At 49.3% G+C, this 20,948-nt stretch overlaps 5 protein-coding genes across 5 annotated transcripts; 4 read left to right on the forward strand and 1 right to left on the reverse strand.

The window, feature by feature from the left end:
* Positions 1-692: 692 nt before the first annotated feature.
* On the forward strand, positions 693-6,607 carry GIQ15_05176 (vacuolar protein sorting protein DigA; the record flags this gene model as incomplete). The annotated part of the gene is made up of 8 exons (XM_033552593.1): positions 693-707; positions 785-892; positions 957-1,331; positions 1,439-2,078; positions 2,140-3,124; positions 3,588-3,784; positions 3,860-6,464; positions 6,523-6,607. The coding sequence occupies 8 exons, from the start codon at positions 693-695 to the stop codon at positions 6,605-6,607; spliced, it is 5,010 nt and encodes a 1,669-aa protein (XP_033406323.1).
* A 160-nt stretch (positions 6,608-6,767) lies between these two features.
* Positions 6,768-8,141, reverse strand: GIQ15_05177 (uncharacterized protein; the record flags this gene model as incomplete). Its single annotated transcript, XM_033552594.1, has 5 exons — positions 6,768-6,845; positions 6,939-7,129; positions 7,186-7,301; positions 7,372-7,601; positions 8,046-8,141. The coding sequence occupies 5 exons, from the start codon at positions 8,139-8,141 to the stop codon at positions 6,768-6,770; spliced, it is 711 nt and encodes a 236-aa protein (XP_033406324.1).
* A 3,960-nt stretch (positions 8,142-12,101) lies between these two features.
* GIQ15_05178 (serine/threonine-protein kinase ksp1) lies at positions 12,102-14,057 on the forward strand (the record flags this gene model as incomplete). The annotated part of the gene is made up of 1 exon (XM_033552595.1): positions 12,102-14,057. The coding sequence occupies one exon, from the start codon at positions 12,102-12,104 to the stop codon at positions 14,055-14,057; it is 1,956 nt and encodes a 651-aa protein (XP_033406325.1).
* A 2,580-nt stretch (positions 14,058-16,637) lies between these two features.
* On the forward strand, positions 16,638-19,382 carry GIQ15_05179 (Sad1/UNC domain-containing protein; the record flags this gene model as incomplete). The annotated part of the gene is made up of 1 exon (XM_033552596.1): positions 16,638-19,382. The coding sequence occupies one exon, from the start codon at positions 16,638-16,640 to the stop codon at positions 19,380-19,382; it is 2,745 nt and encodes a 914-aa protein (XP_033406326.1).
* Positions 19,383-20,167: 785 nt separating this feature from the next.
* Positions 20,168-20,710, forward strand: GIQ15_05180 (uncharacterized protein; the record flags this gene model as incomplete). Its single annotated transcript, XM_033552597.1, has 3 exons — positions 20,168-20,349; positions 20,438-20,527; positions 20,608-20,710. The coding sequence occupies 3 exons, from the start codon at positions 20,168-20,170 to the stop codon at positions 20,708-20,710; spliced, it is 375 nt and encodes a 124-aa protein (XP_033406327.1).
* Between the last annotated feature and the right edge of the window lie 238 nt (positions 20,711-20,948).

The raw sequence follows: 20,948 nt of genomic DNA on the forward strand, positions 1-20,948 counted from the left end.
ACTATGAACCTTCAACTCGCTGTAGAACGTGTGCTCGCTTGCAACAGTTACTCGCTTTCCGCTTGATAAAACGTCCAGAGTATGGCCAGAGTGGCGGGTCACCTGATCTGGGGTTGGTCGAGCCTGGACGTGGACGTTTGTTTACTTCCACACTTTCCGCTCGCCAACGGGAACGGAAGATCGAGATGAGACGGTGATCCTGGTGCTATAATACCGGGAACCCTGGCTATATCTAAGCGATAGATATCGTGGCGTCGCCTTACATCCTTTACCCCGAGTCATAAACATTGAGCACAGCCCGCTTATCTAGACGTCTGCGATCACGATATCGATAGCAGCGAGCAGGAGATCGACGTCATCGAGCAACGCTTCGAGTAGCAGTGGCATGGCATTTTTGGCTGCAGCCTACCAACTGTAAGTATCAGCCGTCAAGAGGTTCATCCTGCCTGTCATCAAACAGTGTTGCCTGGGAATTACGTGCGCATTCTATACAAAACGTCACCTGCTCACTCATCATGACTATTAGGTCACCCGTTGCGGCGCGTTACTCGTCCTATCTCCTTGAGACATCTACGATGACCGATAAATAGTACTTTTGCCCTAGCTGATTTCCGTTATACAAACTCTCGAGAGTACGACTATCAGTTCAAAAAGATAAGATGGCGCCGCATATTCATAGATTTCTAAACAAAATGGGTGCCCACAAGGTTGGTTCTATGCCCTTTCATCGTTAGGCTGGTTCATAGAACGCTCTGCTAACATTGCACGTTTTCTCTTACTCTAGAGGCTTTCACCCGCGGATTCAGAGTTACTAGCACGCTGGGACATATTCAAAAGGGATAAGGGAGGCGTTGCGGCTGAGCTTACGGTTTCTAGATCGCTGGAGCAACAGGTTAGTTTTCTAAAATTCAGGCCAATACAGCTGTACGATCAGTTCAATAACATGACCCAATTAGGTTGGAACCATCAAGTCACTCCTTGCCAATACTGAGCTATATTTCCTGAGCAATAAGCATATTCGATACGCTGTACGGTCCCGTTACGCCGGTGGCAAACAAGAAAGGGCTCTCGAATTTATATATTTAATAGACGACTCTGTGCAGGGTATTATTCGAAGTTATGTCCCCGAAACCAGGCTACTTGGGGCGGAGAACAGGGGAGGATTTTCTTGCTATCTAGACGCCGCTCTCTTCGCGATGTTCGCACGACTAGATTTCTACGAGGCTCTCCTCTATAATGACTTTTCCAACCCACCAGAGCGCAATCTAACGGTTCTTTTGCGCCTATGGGTTAACCTACTGAGGTCAGGAAATCTGATACCGACGGATGTGGTAAGTCGCCACCTTCTATTTTGCATAGCTGTCCCCGTCGTCACAGGAACAAGCTACTGGCTGAGCAAGTCGGAACAGTGAGATTAATGAATTTTTAAACGCGACAGACAAAACAATTACAAGACGCCATAGCTACCTGTGGCTGGAAAGAGGCTGGCCTTCCTTTACAGCAAGATGCATCCGAGGCATTCACATTCATAATGGAAACGCTAAAGTCGCCCCTCCTTACCCTTAAGATGGACCTCATTCACAACGGACAGAAAGACGCGGCGGGTGATCATCAGTTTGTCAACGAACGACTCTTAGAAGTAGCGATACCCCCATCATTAGAAGATGATAATAGGCCGGTTACGCTCGAGGAATGCTTAGAACAACACTTCAATAGCCGAGTTGAAGTTAAGCGATATCTAGAAAACCAAAGTAACGCAGATCTACTTGAACCAGGAACCAAAGGATTTTCTACTCAACATATTGAAGTGGCAGATGCTGAATCTCCAATTGCCGGATCTGGGCACGATTCTGCATATTTCAGTCCAGCCAACGGGCAGGTTGCCATACCTCAAGTTACAGTGTCTGATAGTACACCTGGTGGCCGAGATCGTGCTTCCAGCATCGTTCAAAATCGCTTTATTTCAGAGGATAATGATATTGCCGATGACGCCGCCTCCGATATTACGCAGGTAAACCCGAAGGGCAGTATCCGCAAAGAAGTCATGATGCCTGCGTGGCAGGTTTTTAGTCTACTCCGTAAGTCATCCCCTTCTTTTCTAACCAAATGGCCACTAACTAATATATCGTCTCATTGTAGCATGGTATGCAAATGATCGAGAAGGTGATAACCCCCAAACGGCCACCCACTTCTCTGCAAAGAGGCCGATTCTAGGGATTAGTTTGAAAAGATACTCAGTCTCATCAACCGGCAAAACAATGCGACTAAAGACGTATGTTGATATTCCCGTGGAGATTGGTTTCCCTCACTTCATAAACGATGATCAGATGAGGGAAGATGGGCCACTCTATGGAAAGTTTAAACTCTCGTTACAGTCTGTTATTTGCCATCAAGGGGATTCTGCGAACTCTGGGCACTATATTTCTTTGGTTAGAGGCACCAAGAAGGATTCATCATCTCCCGATCCGATGTTCCCAGAAAAAGGCTCGTCCATCTCATCTGCCGACAGCAACTACTGGATGCGGTTTGATGATATCGCCAAGGAACGCATTACGCTCATTGATATCGATGACTATCTGAGGACCGAGTTACCATATCTTCTATTTTACCAGATCCTCCCTATAGACGCTGATGCAGGAGACTTGGGTCCCCCATCCGGTCCCGGATTATCTGATGTACGAATTCCTCTAAGTGGGAAACTAGCTAGGCCCCCTTCGAATTCTAGCTCCGGTGACGAAGAAAGCCCCGTTGTCTCTCCGGCCGCGGAAGCGTCCTTAAATGTGCATCCTAGAGATTCTGCTATTAGTGTCGACCACACGCCTCTACCAATTCTCCAGCCACAACCACAGCCACAACCTCAACAACCTACTGTGCCAGTCTTGGATGCTTCGGACACCTCCAGGCACAGCAAGAGTCGGCCAGTGTCTATGGGCGAGAGCAGAATCGGATCACTCTTTTCTAGACGCAAGAGTGCTGATCCACTAAGTACCGGAGAAGCCTGGCGGCTTTCAGGCGAACATAGGAGAGCCAAGTCAGCTGAAAGGCAGAGATCAAAAGAAAGAGCCAAAGAAGTGAAACAGCGCGAGGCAGCGTTACGGAAAGCAAAAGGGGACCCGCAGAGAGAGTGCGTTGTGATGTAATGACGCCGGGGGGAAAGGAGATGGGCTTGCCCTCGATGGGCTTTTCTTGCAACATACGCCTTTATTTTACCTTGATACTGATTCGCTGCACCCAGAAACAAAAGTATATGGCAGGCCTAATACAGTAATACGGTTGATGACGATGACGATGATGCCGGGAGCATTGGGAGGCGTTTTATGTTTGGGATATCGTTTAGATCATGCCTGCCAGGAGGATCACTATGTCTTATTATGGCTCTACATACTTTTAATTAATGCATTGATATTTCTACTATCAAATATCCTCTGCGTCTTTCTAGTTGGTCGTAAAATAGCAGGGATAGAGCTCGAGCTTGGCGTTGGCGATAGTTATTCTAGCTTTCTCCGCAAGCTCCTGGCATCACAACATCCCACGATGACATAGAAGAACACATTTTCAGTGCGCATCATGGCGCTGGACGGATCCAGTGGCTATGTAGCTGCCAGCAGCCTGGCCAAGCTGTCCGAATCCTCATTACCGATATTCAACGTCAAACAAGTCGAGCTCAAGTTCTCGATCGCCGCCGACTTCGTTGCAGCCCAGGTTGCCAACGATGTACTCATCCTGGCTCTCGCAACAGGCAGGATTCTGAGGATCGATCTAAATAATGCCGTGGACATCGATGGTATGTTTCTTTCGCTGGGATCGTTGCCTACGGACTGTTCCGGGAAAATACTAACGTTGCTTCGTTGCTGTATAGACATCGACCTGCCCAAGAAATCCGCCGATACTGGCGTCATTCGCCGCATGTTCCTTGACCCTTCGGCTTCACACTTGATCATATCGACTACGCTAGGGGAGAATTATTATCTTCATACACAGTCTCGACAACCTAAACCGCTCGCGCGCCTGAAGGGGGTTATGATAGAATGTATCGCATGGAATCCCTCAGTACCTACGGCTTCAACGAGAGAGATACTTGTGGGCTCGACAGACGGGAATATCTACGAAGTATATATCGAGTCCGCGACCGAGTTTTACCGCAGAGACGAGAGATATGTCAACACGGTATACAAGGTTCCCAGTCTGTCGGTGACGGGTATTTGGGTGGACATTGTCGGTGGAAAGAAAGACTGTCGACATATCATGGTGTCATCGAATGGAAAGTTATTCTATTTCATGGGCAAGATAGGCAGACACGGGAAAGAGGGAGGAGGGTCTATATACATCGACCTATTCCGCAAGGAAACCCCCGTCGTTCATGAGCTTTCCAGCGCGACGCTATCGGCGCCGTCCCTGCTTGCTATCCAACCAGACCCGCTCGAGGAGGGACACAGTGATGGAAAATCTGATGAAAAGCACTTTGCTTGGTTGACTTCCTTGGGCGTTTTGCACGGCGTGGTGCCCAACTCTCCAAACCCAGAGATAGGAAGCCGCATATTCGACAAAGCAAAGATGATCCAACGCTCGATTTTACCAGCTACTGAGTCTGCTAGAGGAGGCAGGAAGCTAATTCAAGACCCGATAAAAGGAATGACCATGACACAATGGCATATCTTGACATTGGTGGAAGGCCGAATCGTTGCCGTGAATCGCTTGAACGGAGAGATTGTGTACGATCAAGTAGTCCTTGAACCAGGTGAAAGCTCACTCGGTTTGGTTGCAGACCAGAAGATGAACACATACTGGCTTTTCACTGGCAAAGAGATATATGAGATCTCCGCCCACGATGAGGATAGGGACGTATGGAGGATCCTTCTTAAAGAGCAGCAGTTTGACTCGGCGTTACGATTTGCCCACGGAGTTACCCAAAAGGACGCTGTTGCGACGGCTTCGGGTGATCATCTTGCTAGCAAAGGGCAGTATCTGGAAGCTGCATCTGTTTGGGGTAAAAGCAGCAAACGTTTCGAGGAAGTCTGCCTCACCTTTATTGATAAAGGGGAACATGACGCTTTGAGGAAATACCTCCTTACCCAGTTGACGACCTATAAGAAATCAGCAGTTATGCAAAGAATGATGATAGCAAGCTGGCTGGTGGAAATTTTCATGTCGAAACTGAATTCGTTGGACGATACGATTGCAACGAAAGCCGAACTCGTCGAGGGAGGAAATACGGACGATGCAAAGGATGACATTCAAAGCATACGCACCGAGTTTCAGCAATTCGTGAACAGGTACAAGGATGACCTAGACCCCAGGACTGTCTATGACATTGTGGGTAGCCATGGTCGCGAGCAGGAGCTGCTGTACTTCGCGACTACCATCAGCGATCACAACTTTGTGCTGTCATACTGGGTTCAACGCGAGAAGTGGCCAGAAGCACTCAATGTGCTGAAGAAACAAACCGATCCCGAGGTGTTTTACAAATATAGCAGCATTCTAATGACGTACTCTGCCAACGAGTTCGTCGATATATTGATGAGACAGACGGATCTAGATCCGCAGAAACTCATTCCAGCCCTATTAAGCTACAACAAGGACACCAAGGTCGCTCTGCCTCAAAACCAGGCGATCAGATACCTCAATTTCATCATCGCCAACCATCCGAATCCCTCCGCTGCTGTTCATAACACCCTAATCTCCATATACGCATCACACCCCTCAACGTCCGAAGGCGCCCTTCTCCAGTACCTTGAATCCCAACCATTATCCCCGCCTCGCTACGATGCCGATTTCGCCTTACGTCTTTGCATCCAGCATAAACGAGTCCAATCATGCGTCCACATCTACAGTATGATGGGCCAATACCAAGAAGGCGTCATGTTGGCCCTGAAGCACGACGATATCGAGCTTGCTGCCCTTGTCGCCGATCGGCCAGAAGGCAACGACAAGCTACGGAAGAAACTTTGGCTTCTCGTTGCCGAGAAAAAGATCCGACAACCGGGGATAGGAATCAAAGACGCCATTGAGTTTCTACGGCGCTGTGAACTTTTACGTATCGAAGACCTTATTCCATTCTTCCCTGATTTCGTCGTGATTGATGATTTTAAAGATGAGATCTGCACCGCTCTGGAAGACTACTCGCGGCATATTGATACCCTCCGCCAGGAGATGGATAATTCCGCCCATGTAGCCGAGCAGATCCGGCTAGAAACCGCAGCGCTCGGCTCGCGGTATGCGATTGTCGAGCCAGGAGAGAAGTGTTGGATATGCTCGTTACCGGTGCTGAGTAGACAGTTTTTCGTCTTCCCTTGCCAACACGCCTTTCATAGTGATTGTTTGGGTAAGAAGGTAATGGATGCTGCGGGTACGGGAAAGAAGAAGCATATCAAAGATTTGCAGGCTGAGATGAGTAAGGGGACGAACGTTGGGGCCAAGCGAGAGAAGATTATCAGGGAGTTGGACGGGCTGATTGCCGAAGCCTGGTGAGTTTACTCTCTATCATTTCACTTTTCGGCTATTCCTGCTAACCATTGACCACAGCATCTTATGCGGAGAGTATGCTATCAAACAGCTCGATGAGCCTTTCATCAGTGCTACAGACAACAAGAGTGAATGGGCAGTATGAGCTGAATGTATACATAATATAATATCTGTTTATGAACTGGCTACCATATGTTAGAATGAAGGCATGAAGTATATTCACATCTCTCTTATCTACTTTGTACTCCGTATCATCTCAGGTTTTCAGCTGAATCCACATGCAGACCATATAAGCGGCGGGTGTATCACACCTCATGCTCGACTTCAGCTACTCTCGGAACTCTATCAATCTTGACCTGCGCAAACTTTGCGACGAGTTCGATCTACAGCACCAGAACGCCGAATAAGCCGATTTGCCTCCTGAATCGTTCCACGGATGGCTTTTCAGATGCGGGGAAGGGGGCAAAAACACATACACACTGATGGACTAGTTCAACGTCTTCCTGCGCAATGCCAATCCGCCGCATACCGCGGAGGTGCCAGCGGGATTCACTGTTTAGATTCTGTATCATGATCCCCGACAGGACGACCAGCTCGGTCTCGACGTCGTCGAGTATCGTGTGGTCGGAGAGGTAGAGGCCGTATGTGATCTCGGTTGATATCCAGACTAAAGCCGTCAGCATAAGCACTAGTCTGCGCCTTGGGCGGGCGTTATAGCCATACAGAAGTCTTTGTGAGCGGCCAGAGAGTCCTGGATGCCGTCAATATTCTTCTGGTAGATTCGACTCAGCCATGACACCCCTCTCTCATGGTTTTGCTCGCCAGACTGCCAGTGTTCCCTTCGAGTCGTTAGTACGGAGTACTCTATACATATAAAGTCTTCTTTAAGGTTGGAGAGTATATACATACCTCGAAAACGAGTAGTCCTTATCTTCATCCTTCTCGATCTTCGCAATACCGAAAATGACCTCGAGCGGACGACAGACGCCGATAATTGGCACACACTTGACCAACGCCTCGCGTATGCGACGGACTAATCGCTGTCGTGCCTCAGGCGTAGCGTATCCCGGCCTCTCAACGAGATGAGAGTATAGCTGTATGGCGTACTCCGGCACGCCAGCACCAGACAGAGCGGCGATCTAGAGACACGACAGAGAATGACGACACGGTCAATTAGATTTCCAACAAGACATGAAGCAGTCAATCAACAGGCACGAAAGAGCAATGTATCACGCGGGCTTTCACTCATCGTGCAGTTTTGCTTTTTCCCTCCCCCCTCACTATTTCAATGAATCGACCAAGTCCGGGGCCCGTGACGCCGTAACTCTTAACTCTGTAATACGGACGGGGAGAAGGCTTCGACTTGATCGCCAAGTGAAGTAGATAGTAACATGGCAGCAAGTGTAGGCGCGCCGTGACGACATCGAGTGGATGTATACGATACAATAATCCGGGGTAAAACATAGAGTGTGTCATCACAGGGAGCGATAGTTCCGTTGATCCCTGGGGAAGAGGAAGAAGAAAAGCCGTTTTTCTTGACCTGAACCTTGCCCGGGGGAGAATCTAAGAAAATACGGGCTTACCGGGATGAAGTACCATCTCTCGTTGCCCAGGCTGGTGGAAGAGAAGGTCCTTTCGATCTCCTCGAATAGTTGCGTGGCTTCTTCCGATCGGCTCATTGTGGTCGATGGTCGACGACGGTCGATGTTGACGTAGGTGAATTGAATTAACGGCGACTGCTATGGTCTATATTGGGGCAGTCTATACGCATGGTTAGATAGAACAGGGCGCTAACTGGTAGCCGGTTGCCAGTAGGAACTAGAGGAGTTTACTGCACTATGTATATGTACTATGGGATGACGCCGCATTGGGGAAGAATGTACGCCCACGTCGGACGGCATCAATTAACGCATGGAACTACGATGAGGACTACGTGCATCCGATCAGCAGGCAGTCTGTCAAGTCGATAGGCGGATCAAGAGGATCAAGAGGTGGCTGGCCTGTTCATCGGTATTTGTCTCCTGCAACGCTGAATGCAATTTATCGGCAGCGCATGGACGGCGACCAAACGGAAGACAAAGGCACAGTGCTCGGCGAGGGAATAAGAAGTGCGCGATAATGGATAATTTAATCTAGACGACGCTCTATTGCGCCGAACTGAAACGGATCAAAACAACACCTTGCAGGACAAAGTGAAAGGGCAGAAGCCAAAAGATGAGATAAAAGGTTTAATATAAGTAGGTTATGAAGGTTGTTTTCTTCCTTCCAATCGGACGGGGGATAATATTCATTTAAATTTCGTCGGCGATCAGGGTGTCCATTCTAGAGAAAGGCATGGATGGGTATGATGCAGCGAGTCGGAGGACAGCAGAGCGGTTCCGATGGAACGATCAATGGAATGACTGCGGACGGTGCATGCGTCTGTCTGTTCGGGCATGGATGGGCGTTTGGTCCTTCTACTACATCGTGGGTAGTAGGGGGGAAGAAAGGTACAAGTGACGATTCAGATGCAAGGCTCGTGACGTGGCTTCATTTCTCAGGGTCCTCTCACGGCCCGGGAAGGACATTGGATATAGGATCAAAATGAATGCCGCAGTTGTAAGCGCTGGGCAGCAAGGAGTCATCATGATACTTGTTCTAGATGTTAGCAGTGGTGCAGCCTGCTTATGAGACATGCGAGTAACATTCATATGACAGACGGCAAGCGATGACGAGCGGCCGGACAGGTGATTCCAACTCCAGCAATTGTTTTAAACCTGTTCATCACAATGCCGGTCTGTACTCCGTGCGATGGAGGATAGGGAGAGAGAAAAATTTTCACCTTGACAACAAGGTGCCTGTGAAGAAGACAGCGAGTCCGGTCATTGGCTCTGTCGAGATGCTGTGTTGAGGCGGTGAGTTCTGCATTTTCCTTTTTTTCTCCTCTTGTCTCTACGATGTACGGATGATGTTTGTTTATTATTTGCTGGCTGGATGTTGCATACGGGACTCCGCTGATGTGCGTCAGGGCCTTCGTTATGCAGAGAGGCCAGACAACCACGACCACAAACAGTAATGTATGTACTCCGTCGCAGACCAGACCGAGCGTAAGGTGTGTGCCTTTTTCGTCGCACGTAGAAAAACCTTGCCGGCGGGCCCAAGTACCACAGACTCGAAGGCAGGACGAACCAGTCACGCCGGCGCTCACCTGCTAGGCCGAACCTTCCACCGAGACAGAGCTCTGGAGGTCACACGGCCGCTGCCGCCAGAAACCTGCTCGCCCAGAGAAGCTCTGCCATAAGGGCCTGATGGTGTGGTGGGTGTGTTTGAGATAAGCCGTGTCCATGTCTGGCGTCTGGGGGATCGCTTGACCTGAGCCACTCACGGCGCCGGAGGTCCCACCGCGACCAGCAACCCGTCGACTGGAGTGGTCCTATCCGTGGTTCGATGCTGGCGTCATGCTCGCCCCAGATCAGGAGCAACGCTGGGCAGCCCTGAGTGGCTCTTCCTGCAGTATCAAAAAAAAGGAAAAAAAGAACGAAAAAAGAAAAGAAAAAGGAAAAAAAGAAAAAAGAGATCCTAATCCCAACACGGCAACGCAGAACCTTGTCCGATGGCAGCCCTCGTCGTCTTGCTTTCGAATCGAGCCAGTTTGGTGCGAGATAAACATGGTTGACGGGCGGTTAGATAATCCAAGCCCGGCGACGAAAAGCCAAACCCCCAACTGACAGAGTTCTTCCAACGCATAACCTTCGCAGAGAAGAGGTTGTTGTACTCGAAACAGCACAAGAAATCGAGACTGTCGAGGCGAGACAGGTCGATATGCTCGGGTCATGGGAGGCAGTTCGGCAGACACGACATGTTTCGCATTAAAAAGTGGCCGTCGTCGTCGTCGTCAGTCGAGGTCGAGGTGCGGGGTGTGAAGATCGTACACAGTGTACTCCGTACATCAGAGCTCTGTACTCCCGCGCAGGCCGTCGACCGTCAGGAAGTTGTGATGGCCGGTGATGGTCAAATCTCCCATTCATGCAGGGGGCCTCATGCTAGTCAACTCTAGCGGATGCTAGTTCCTGCTGCGTCCATGCTGACCGTGGCAATATCTCTATCTCTCATCTGTCTCTCTCTCTATCCGTATCTCTCTCTCTGTATCCGTATATCTTTATCTCTGTATCTGTATCTGTCTCTGTTGTTGTATATCTGTCTGAACACGTAGTGTAGTCGTAGTTGAGTGGAGTGGTTCCTGACATAAAGTACCTTACGGCTTATGTAAGTGACTTTCCTTACTGACACATGGTTCTCTTGCGTCCACGCCAGGGGTACTTCCAGCTACTTTCGTCATCACTGTAAACACGCGCAGACGGAAGTACCTTAAGTACCAGGTCGTCATGCAGGCTGCGGACTAGCGGGTGTTCACCGCCTCCGCCCTCGCTCCACGCTCTTTTTTGCCCCCCGCTAGTCCCAGTTGGGCATGGCTTATGTCATCCCCCTTCCTGCTGGCGCTTTCTCCGATCTTCCACGCTTCTTCCTTTAACGACTCCTTCTCCCTCCATCTTCACCTTCATCTTCACCTCTCACCACCTCTCACCACCTCTCTATCTTACCTCTATCTCTTCCACCACTTCCACCCTCGCTCCTCTCTACCGCCGTCCCTCCGTCTACTCCGTACTCCGACTCTCCGACTACCTCCTCTCGTCTCGTCCTGACCAACTCGCTGACTCGACGACTCGACCGACTGACTCACCTATATATTGTCCGCTCGAACTACATAGACGCCGCCAGCTGCCACTGCCACCTCGCCGTAGCATGCTAGCTCTGCCCGAGTCTGAATCAATAGTCACGCATTGATTCGTCTCCCTGTTACATAACCGCCGCCAATCTCGCAGCATCTCGATCCCAGCGTCTGTTCGTCTGACAACGCTGCCTCAACCACATCGAGAGCCTGCTGCCCGTTCCATATCTCAGTCTCACAGCTGCCTTGACCGACAAGCTGGCCTTTTCTCATAGACTGCAGACAACCCCACTTTGACCACGTTGGGACCATATTATCGCTGAATTTCGTGACTCGTCATCAAGGTTGAGCCTGTGTTGAAACACCCCCCTCTCCTCGCCAGACTAGATGCAGGCAACGCCTTTTTGAACCTCCCAGTCACCCTATTCAAGCGATAATACGCTCCCGTCTCTCGTCTCTTTCTTGTTTATCCTCACGACCTTGCACGAAGCGTTATTTCTTTTACTCAACTCCAAACCAGGATCAAATTCAACAACCAACCGGTTATCTCTCTTTCTCGTCTCATCTCATCTTCTTGCTTCATTTTCCGGCAACGAGAGCTTCGTTCTTCGGCACATCGCTCAAATGCAGTCATAACGATCATTACTTCTTTCATTTTCCAGCATCACGGAGGTGCCCTGCAAATCCCTCCCACCAGGTCCTCGGACACGGCGAATCTATTTCCTTTTGTCTAACACTCATCAATCTTACGCCTCTCAAATCTTTTATTCTATGACAGCCTGATCAACGACACACTTCTACTTCCTTTTCTTCTTTTTTTGCTTTCTTGTTTGTTTCCTCGTCGGTTATCCGGGTTCGCTTCCCTTGCTCGCGTCAGCTCGTCCTTTAACGATCCGTTTCCCGTCTCCACAAGTCCAGCTTAACTATCGTCATGGATTGCTTGCGGGACAAGTTTATCCAGGGGAAACTCCTCGATGGACGTTTCCAGACAGTTGCTCCACTCAACCATGGCTCCTTTGGAATGGTCTTCCTGGCCAATGACACCTTAACTGGAGAGCAAGTCGCCATCAAGTGCCTGACCAAGCCTTCGTCTGCGGATTCCGCCTCGCCCCTGTCCGTGGATGAGCGTTCCGAGGAAATGCAGTGCCACATGAAGCTTGGTCAACACCCAAACCTGGTCAATCTTGTCAGCTCCTTCGAGACCCAATCTCACGTCTTCTTGGTTCTCGAATACTGCTCCATGGGTGATTTGTACGAAGCCATCCGGACTAACCGCGGGCCACTGGAAACCGAGCATGTACGCGACTTCATGCTGCAGCTCATCGACGGTGTTGACTTCATGCACTCCAAGGGTCTCTACCATCGAGACATCAAGCCAGAGAACATCTTTCTCTGCCAAGATGGTTCCATGAAGCTCGGAGACTTTGGCCTGGCAACCCGCAGCCCTTGGTCCTTCGAGGCTTGTGTAGGCAGTGACCGATACATGGCCCCGGAACAGTACGAGCCAACTGCGGCTGGATACTCTCCCGCCAAAGCCGACATCTGGTCCATTGGCATCTGTCTGTTGAACATCTTGTTTGCAAAGAATCCCTTCGTTACGCCAACCGAATCCGATATCCTCTTCGGCGACTACACCCGGGACCGACAGTCTCTCTTCGACATCTTCCCCAACATGTCCCAGGACACGTTCGAGGTGCTCAGACACTCTATAGCTTTGGACCCCGAGAAGAGATCGCTGGCTGGCTTGAGAGAGTCGATCATGCGTGCCGTCACCTTCACCACCGATGATGAGTCTCTTGATGAGTTCTGCACCGAGGACCGTGACGTCGTTGCCGCCAGTGCTTACCGTGAACCTCTACGCACTCCATCCATCCAGACTCCGCAGGTCAACCAGGGAGATTCGTTCCCGTGGGCAAAGGCCCTGCAGATCTCCCCGCATCAGGAGGCTCGTCGTCTCTCGGTTATCCCTGATACCGAGTGCTACAGTGAGGACCTCTTCCCCGCCTCGGAAATGGATGGTGCCTCCTGGTACTCCATGCATGCTGTGTCCCCATCCATTGGTTCTACCTTGGATTCCAACTTGGGAGCCTCCTTCAAGTCGATGAAGATCCGTCAATCTGCCTTCCGCAACGCTCCACGCCCTGCACCCATCAGCGAGTCTCTTCCTACTTCTGCAGCTCGACCTATTCCTGCCATGTCCTTGGTCTTTGGAAAGGGCAATTCCGATCAAGTATCGAAGAGCTGGAGTGATCTTTGGGATGAGGAGGAGTCTGAACTCGAGGAGGCTCGCCTTCGCAGCCGCCAAGCCCAGAACTCTCGTACCTGGAGCAAGGAGAGCAACTCTGCTGATATCACTGGCCTTGGTCTTTCTGAAATCGAGGATCCTTCGTCCATGCTTAACGTCCAGCCAATTCCCATCGTCAAGGACGAGAAGAAGGCGATTGCGCCGTCCACCCCAAGCAAGCCACGGAGCATCCTAGACGAGAACAGCAACACTCCTGTTGCTGCGGCTCGTCACTCTCCGTCGAAAAACCAAATTCTTGACAAGTGGGCTGCCCTGGGCAAGAAGCGTATGAACGTGTCGCCTGCAAAGGATCATCGTGTCGCCTCGACTCCCAAGAGCAAGACTCCCACCTGGCGCAAGGAAACACAGTACGATCACGGCACCTGGACTAAGAAGAAGTTCCAATCAAAGGATAGTCGAGGACACAACTACCAGCAGCAGCCTATTCAACCATACATGCTGAGCAAGGATTGGCGCCGCGACAACACTCAGACCATCAGGCCAAAGAGAGCACACATCTACCCCCAGATTCCAACCTATTCCCCAGCAGTGATTGATGACGAATTCGACTTTGTCGGCGGTTGGCAGGACCTACACCCGTAGTCCGCCCTATTTCGGAAGCCTAGCGCTTCCATTATCTCCCTTCCTTTTCCATCTCACGACCAGCTACTTTTTTTATACCTCACGCCCCTCTCAAGATGACGCAACGACTTCAATTCTTCACAGCCTGATAATATATTACAATTCTTTTCCTTTTATTTCATTTCCTCGGGATTCTGTCGGAGTTTAGCGAACTTTTTTACTTCCACCTTTTACGTTTTTTAACATCTATACTCAACGGTCCGGTCTGCATTTCTTATACCTGTCTACTATTCTATCGGCTCGCTGCGATGCATTTTTCACCAGTTTTATCCTCAAATCGAATACCCCCGACGAGCATCGCGAGACCGAAACATCACGACGACGACATCCATCAATCCACCTTTCCGCCTCCTTCTTGCACTAGACCGGAGTGGACTGGCCTGGCCTGGACCATCGTCGCCAAACATTACCCTGTACACTATATAACTTACCTTGTTATTGCTACCAACAAATATGGGTCGGCCTGGCGGAGCGTAGCTTCATTTTGAAGCAGTGTTGAACATTGAAAGATTCGAAGGGGTTACCACAATTGCGGCGTTTGTTGACAAACTTCTCTTCTCCGTTCCTGCAGATCATTCTAGTTCTCCTTTCCTTTTCCTTTGCTCATATATAATTCCCTCCTCTTGCTCCAATTGCCATCACATTTGCCTCACACGCACACAACACATCACCACTATTATTATTTCCTTGTCTTATTTTTATTATCATTATTATTACACATACTCAGGCATGCACGCTACGCTTTGTTCTCATCTTGAGAGGGACACACGATGGTTTTTCTTTTGGGTCTCCCCGCAGCAAGCATCTGCCAACCTGGGAGAGATGGAAAGACGAAGGTTCGTGTCAGCGCATCGATTTGCCCTGGCAGCCACTTCCCACACCACTCAACGTGGGAAGTGGAAGGGAACGTTACGGCTACGTTATAGGAATGAAGCCATGGAAGAATATCACCTTACCAAATTGTTCTTTTTCCTCGTTCTCTTTTTTTTCGAAAATCCCTCTTTACCTCCACCTATCTCGACCCTCTCCGTTATTAATAATTTCAACCCTCCCCCTTTTTTAAAAAAATTATCCCCCTCCCTTACTTCCCTCTTTTCTTCTCTTGTCGTGTTTCCTATTTTCATATCTAAACGCGAAAAAATGGTTTTTCTGGAAGGAAAGAAGGGACATGTACTATCTCTTTTGCTGCCCTATTAGACTGTTCGAAAGAAGGAAGTTGGGGAAGGGTGGTTTTTTTAATTGGCGAATTCTGAACGGGTTTTTGTTACATTGGACGGAGCCGAGGGGAAGAATGGATGGTTGGGACGATTGATAAAATTGATTAAATAAAACAGAACTTTTCCATGGCTGGATATTTGCTTCCTATTATATTCTGAATTGTAGACGTAGAGTAAACACGTAATATTGTCGCTATATTCTCGAACCGCAACGCAAGACTGGGCCAGTTTGATTCTATCGTTGCTCTCATGGCTGCTTCCGACTGGGACGTCGAGCTCTCTGACATTGCTACAGAGAGCTGTCATCCTCAGAAAACAGCAAACAGCTAGATGGCTTTTTATCCTACCACTACATATACTTCTAGATTCCTTGATCGGAAAATGGCTGGATGATACGGATTTAGATGATGGTTTACTTGGTTCTGTGGCCTGTTACGTAGGCTACCTTTATGGGCATGTTCCGATTCTAAAACGTAAAGAATTCGCCGAATACCTGAGGGCAAAGCATCGACAGTATCATTTAGACGTGGTTTGCAGGAGTCAGCTATCTTATAGTGCCTTTTAGAATCCATTCTCAGACGGTCCGAGATGCTATACTGAGAGGGGAGTATGAGTTGCGTGAATGCTCTGTTTCGAGGGACGACGAGCGATACTTCACGGCTGCGGTAGAGGCACGGCTGTTGGCCAGTGTTCCACCCGCAAAGCATGTATAATCTATAGCCATCTCAGTCATGGTTAATCCGCCATACGTTCAATGCTCGTAAATGTATGTAAATAAATGTAAAGGTCAGTGCTAAAGATAGGCGCGGCTCATGAAGCTTAAATGCGCCCAACCTCCAACCCAACCCAACGCCCTTTGAGCAACAGGCCTACGTGGTATTTCTTTTTCCACACCGACAGTTCCAGCAACGTGTCTGAACAAGGGGGTTGTCAAATAAGGATCATCGAGAAGAAAACCTGCCCGACATTCGGGATCTGGGAGGATCAGGACAGCTAGGCAAGGGGACGAGAGTTTTAACATGTCCAGACGTGGGATCAGATTCCCCTGCTACCTGAGGGCCGGACGACGAGTGAACGGCGAACACGAACGAGGCGGTTGATGGGCAATGAAGTGCGTATACTCTGCATGAGGGCTTTTACTCGCTGATGAGATGAAGAGATGGCTAACCGTGGCGTTTTGTTGCCCGTTTTTAGAAATTGTGAATAGATATCTCGAGGACACATAACGCACACACTGCCAAATTTACACGCGAGCCGGTTTATAATCACACCCCTATACAGGCTCGACGGAGAGGGAGAGGGGGAGACAGTCACCCTACACACGATGCATTGGCACCAGCCTTCGCCACTCTGGCGTAAACGGGTGCGTACCGATCGAATCACGTCGGCATTCCTGGCCTTTCTCGCAGTCTGTGCTGCAGAACCGGTCACGGACTCTCATAATTCGCATGTTGAGTCGAGATTGATGGCAGCGGATAAGTCGAATACCGTTTGCCAGGCGCCACCCGCTGGGGATTTGGGGACGGAGTATATACGATATCCAATCTGTCTGGAAACGAGATGGACTGCCGGTGGGCCGATGCGGCATACTACAAGTGTCGATATGGCATCTGCAGCTACCTCTACCAGTGTATATCTGGATGCCAGAGATATAACGGTATCGGTGCCAGGTCACACAGGCGCTTCTGCGCGGGAAGATGGTGGAGCGATGGGTGATTTCCATGCAGAGCAAAGGAGCAGACATGGTCAAGAGCAAGATGATGCCGATTTAGATTCGCCGCTAGATAATTCCAATTTCTTGTCCTTTGAAGAATGGAAGAATCAGAATCTGGCCAAGGTTGGACAGTCGGCAGAAACTATGCGAAGACATAGACAAGGTGCCAGCAGGGGTAGTGAGCATGGCGCGCAAGTGAGGAGAAGGCCTGTCTCGTCAGCGCAGATTAATGATCCCCTCGAGGGCCTGGGTGAGGATCCAGAGATTGGCCTGGAGTTTGGAGGGTTCTCAACAGACGAGTCGGGAATTGCGTCGTGGGATCGGAAAGAAAGTGGAATTCCTCCCGATATTGGTTCTGGTGCTGGGGGCCGCAATGGAGCTGGTGAGGGATCTCAACCAGCTTTTGAGCTCGTTGGTCAGGATGCCGAGAATATTCCGCGTAAGGGAATTGGCCGCCGGAAACATGCAGGAACTACCTGTAAGGAGCGGTTCAACTATGCATCCTTTGACTGCGCCGCAACAATCTTGAAAACAAACCCGCAGTGCACCGGTTCTTCCGCCGTGTTAAACGAAAATAAAGATAGCTACATGCTGAATGAATGCAGAGCAAAGGATAAGTTCCTTATTCTAGAATTATGCGACGACATACTTGTCGACACAGTGGTGCTAGCCAATTACGAATTTTTCAGCTCCATCTTTCGCTCCTTTCGGATCAGCGTGTCTGATCGATATCCTATTAAAGCAGATAAGTGGCGCGTTCTAGGAACGTATGAAGCTGCTAATTCCCGCCAGGTTCAGGCATTTGCCGTGGAAAATCCCCTTATTTGGGCGAGGTATCTGAAGATCGAGTTTCTGTCACATTACGCGAATGAATTTTATTGTCCTGTCAGCTTGGTTAGGGTGCATGGTACCACTATGATGGAGGAGTACAAAAATGATGGCGAGGCTGCAAGGGCGGATGAGGAGGAGGACGTGAACGCTCAGCTAGAAGAAGCACAGCAGCAGCAGCAACAACAACAGCAGCAGCAAAGGCTTGACGAACTTGCAGCAATACCGGAAAATATCTCTATCACTAAAGCGACTGTGGATATCTCTTTGGTTCCTCTCTCCAACCTATCCACGCATGAATTGACGGAGCTGAGATGTTTCGTGGAAAGGAATGAAACTGAAAGCATCTTGCTCGGGCTGGTATCCGGCAAAATGTGTGCTATTCGAGAGAAAGCTGCCCATATCGAAAGACACCCCCCCACTGCCAGTCGTGCGGGAGACGATCCTGCTGCACCTTCAAGTGGATCAATAAGCTCTCTCAGTGCTGCAGAACACATACGTTCTGGCTCTTCGACCGGCGCGTCCATGGCCTCTGATAGACAAGAACCTCGGCGCAGTTCTACAAGCTCGTCTATCACTGCGAATGGCTCACATACAGAGCCAACGAGGATGAACGCTGGAGCCAATACGCCACCCCCTGCCTCGCCGCCGCATAACCCATCTACCCAAGAATCGTTCTTCAAGTCGGTTAACAAGCGACTCCAGATGCTAGAGTCAAACTCTACACTATCCTTACTATATATTGAAGAGCAGTCCCGTATCCTCCGGGATGCCTTCAACAAGGTCGAAAAACGCCAACTCGCGAAAACATCCGCGTTCCTAGAAAACCTTAACTCTACTGTGTTACAGGAGTTGAAGGAATTTCGCCAACAATATGATCATCTCTGGCATTCTGTCTTTATCGAATTTGAGCAGCAACGCCAGCAATACCATCGAGAAGTATTTTCTGTAGCAGCCCAACTGGGTGTGCTTGCAGACGAACTCGTTTTCCAGAAGCGAGTTGCCGTGATACAAAGTATCTTTGTCCTCATCTGCTTTGGCCTAGTATTATTTTCTCGCAGCTCGGTGGCGCCGTATCTGGAGTTCCCAAGGGTTCAGAACATTGTTACCCGTACACGGAGCTTCCGCTCTCCGTCGCCTACTTACGATTCGCCGATTGCATCCGCAAGCCCTAGCCCGCCGCCGATTAGCAGGGTAGGCTCATCCATGCTAAGTAGAGATGATGCAGATGACCACCACCGCAGTCACCCGCATCATCAACGGAGCCCATCAGAACAGACAGACTACGAAGTCGGGAATCCCACCTTTGCATATTCTCCTCCCACTCCAACGTCTGGAACCTCGACCCCGGATAGAGGTGTGAAACGCTCAGGGTTCCCCATCGAGTCGCAACGCGCCCTCTCTGCTGTGATCTCTGCTCCCAGCAGTATTGCTTCGTTGACCGATTCAGATTCTGGTTTGAGGCAACGTGCTGTGAAGAATACGAACGAGGAGAAACATGAGTCTGAATCTGAAGGCGAGGCCTGAAAGACTAGCGACGACTGACGAAACTTGAACTCTTATATTTATGAACTTTTATCTACCATTGGAAGCAGCGATATCTTGTATCATACTGATTTATTTGCGAGCGACATGAATGTATCTATAGCATCGTTGATAGCATGTTGAATCTTATTAAACTACCGTTACTCCCATGGTTTTCCTCCTTAGAGATAGAACTGGGATGCGTCGTGGCTACTGCTGAGTCAGCAAATGTGGCTGTTGCCATGGAAACTATCGCCTATCAACCTTATCTGGTACAACGTCAACATAAAAAACTTCCTTTGACATATCGAACTCCCACGCGCGTTCAACTATTACAGGATCGCTGAGATAAGTTCGAGTCAGAGAGAAGATTATTACGTGCAGAATCTTCACCTCACAAAAAGCAAATAGAAGGTACGTTTATAACGTCAGACAGCATGATCTCTCTCCTTCCGCATCCACCCTACGCCCTTTGATAGGATGATCAAGGACCCATGTGAAGAGAAATTACGGAGTCATACCCTGTCGTCTTTTTGACATTTCTCCCTTGGGCGGAGAGAAAAGTTCTCCTACTTCCCGTGGATGTAAACAAAGAAGCCTGACCTAAGATCTTGCCTTGCTGACTGATACGATATATAAAGAGACGCAGTTTTCCAAGAATAAACAACCTCCCCAGCATACCAAAGAACCCCAATTCTACAAACACAAGAACCCCAATTCTACAAACACACTCTCCAAAGGCCATTTCAAGTCTATACCCCTTCATAAACAGATCAGACTATCACATTATGGCATCCAACTTCAGCAGCCCATCTAAGCAGCAGCCGCTCTCCGACCGTCCAACAAACACTCACCTCCCATTATCACACTCTGGAGTCGAGGACGGCGGAGCAGACTTGAAAGACGCAACAACAAAATCCATGGAATACCATAGACAAGTACTGAAAGAGAAGATAGATGGCGACTCACAGTATGTATTCATGCATCGCTCCTCACTTTGCCATGCTTTTATCCTTGTATTGAGTTATTTTGGCTTGTGCTAATATACCGTGAACTAGGCAATCGGGTCATTACATCTCCCCGTCAGATGGAATCATGAGTCCCTGCACCAAGAAGTTGAGCAATTTGAAAGGCAAGATGTTTAAGAAGTAAGTCAGATGCTACGAATAACCGACTACAATTTGATAATACCGACCATCAATACTAACTCTCATGTTCTCTCTACTAGTGCTGGAAAGCCACAAATGCTCTTCGCGAAGGCTCTTGGGAAGAAGTCCTATGACAAGATGAGCAATGAGAACACCGTTGACGATGGAGACGAGCCAGTCTAACTCGGGTGATGAGAATTTTCTTTCTCTACGGCCCCCACCAACCTCGTAACGATTCCATTGTATTGATAGCATCTTTTTCTTGTGTACCTTTATTCATGACTTCCTTTTCTGGTTATCCTTTGTTTTTGTGCTGGCGTTCAACATTATTGCGCATTGGTTTATGACAATATTGTTTGTGGCTTCAGCTAGGTTAGGTTATGCAGGAGGCTGGTAAATTGGAATAATTCAATGATTCTCT

This window comes from Arthroderma uncinatum (assembly GCF_011692745.1).
Source record: "Arthroderma uncinatum strain CBS 119779 chromosome Unknown scaffold3, whole genome shotgun sequence".
Taxonomy (NCBI): Eukaryota; Fungi; Ascomycota; class Eurotiomycetes; order Onygenales; family Arthrodermataceae; genus Arthroderma; species Arthroderma uncinatum.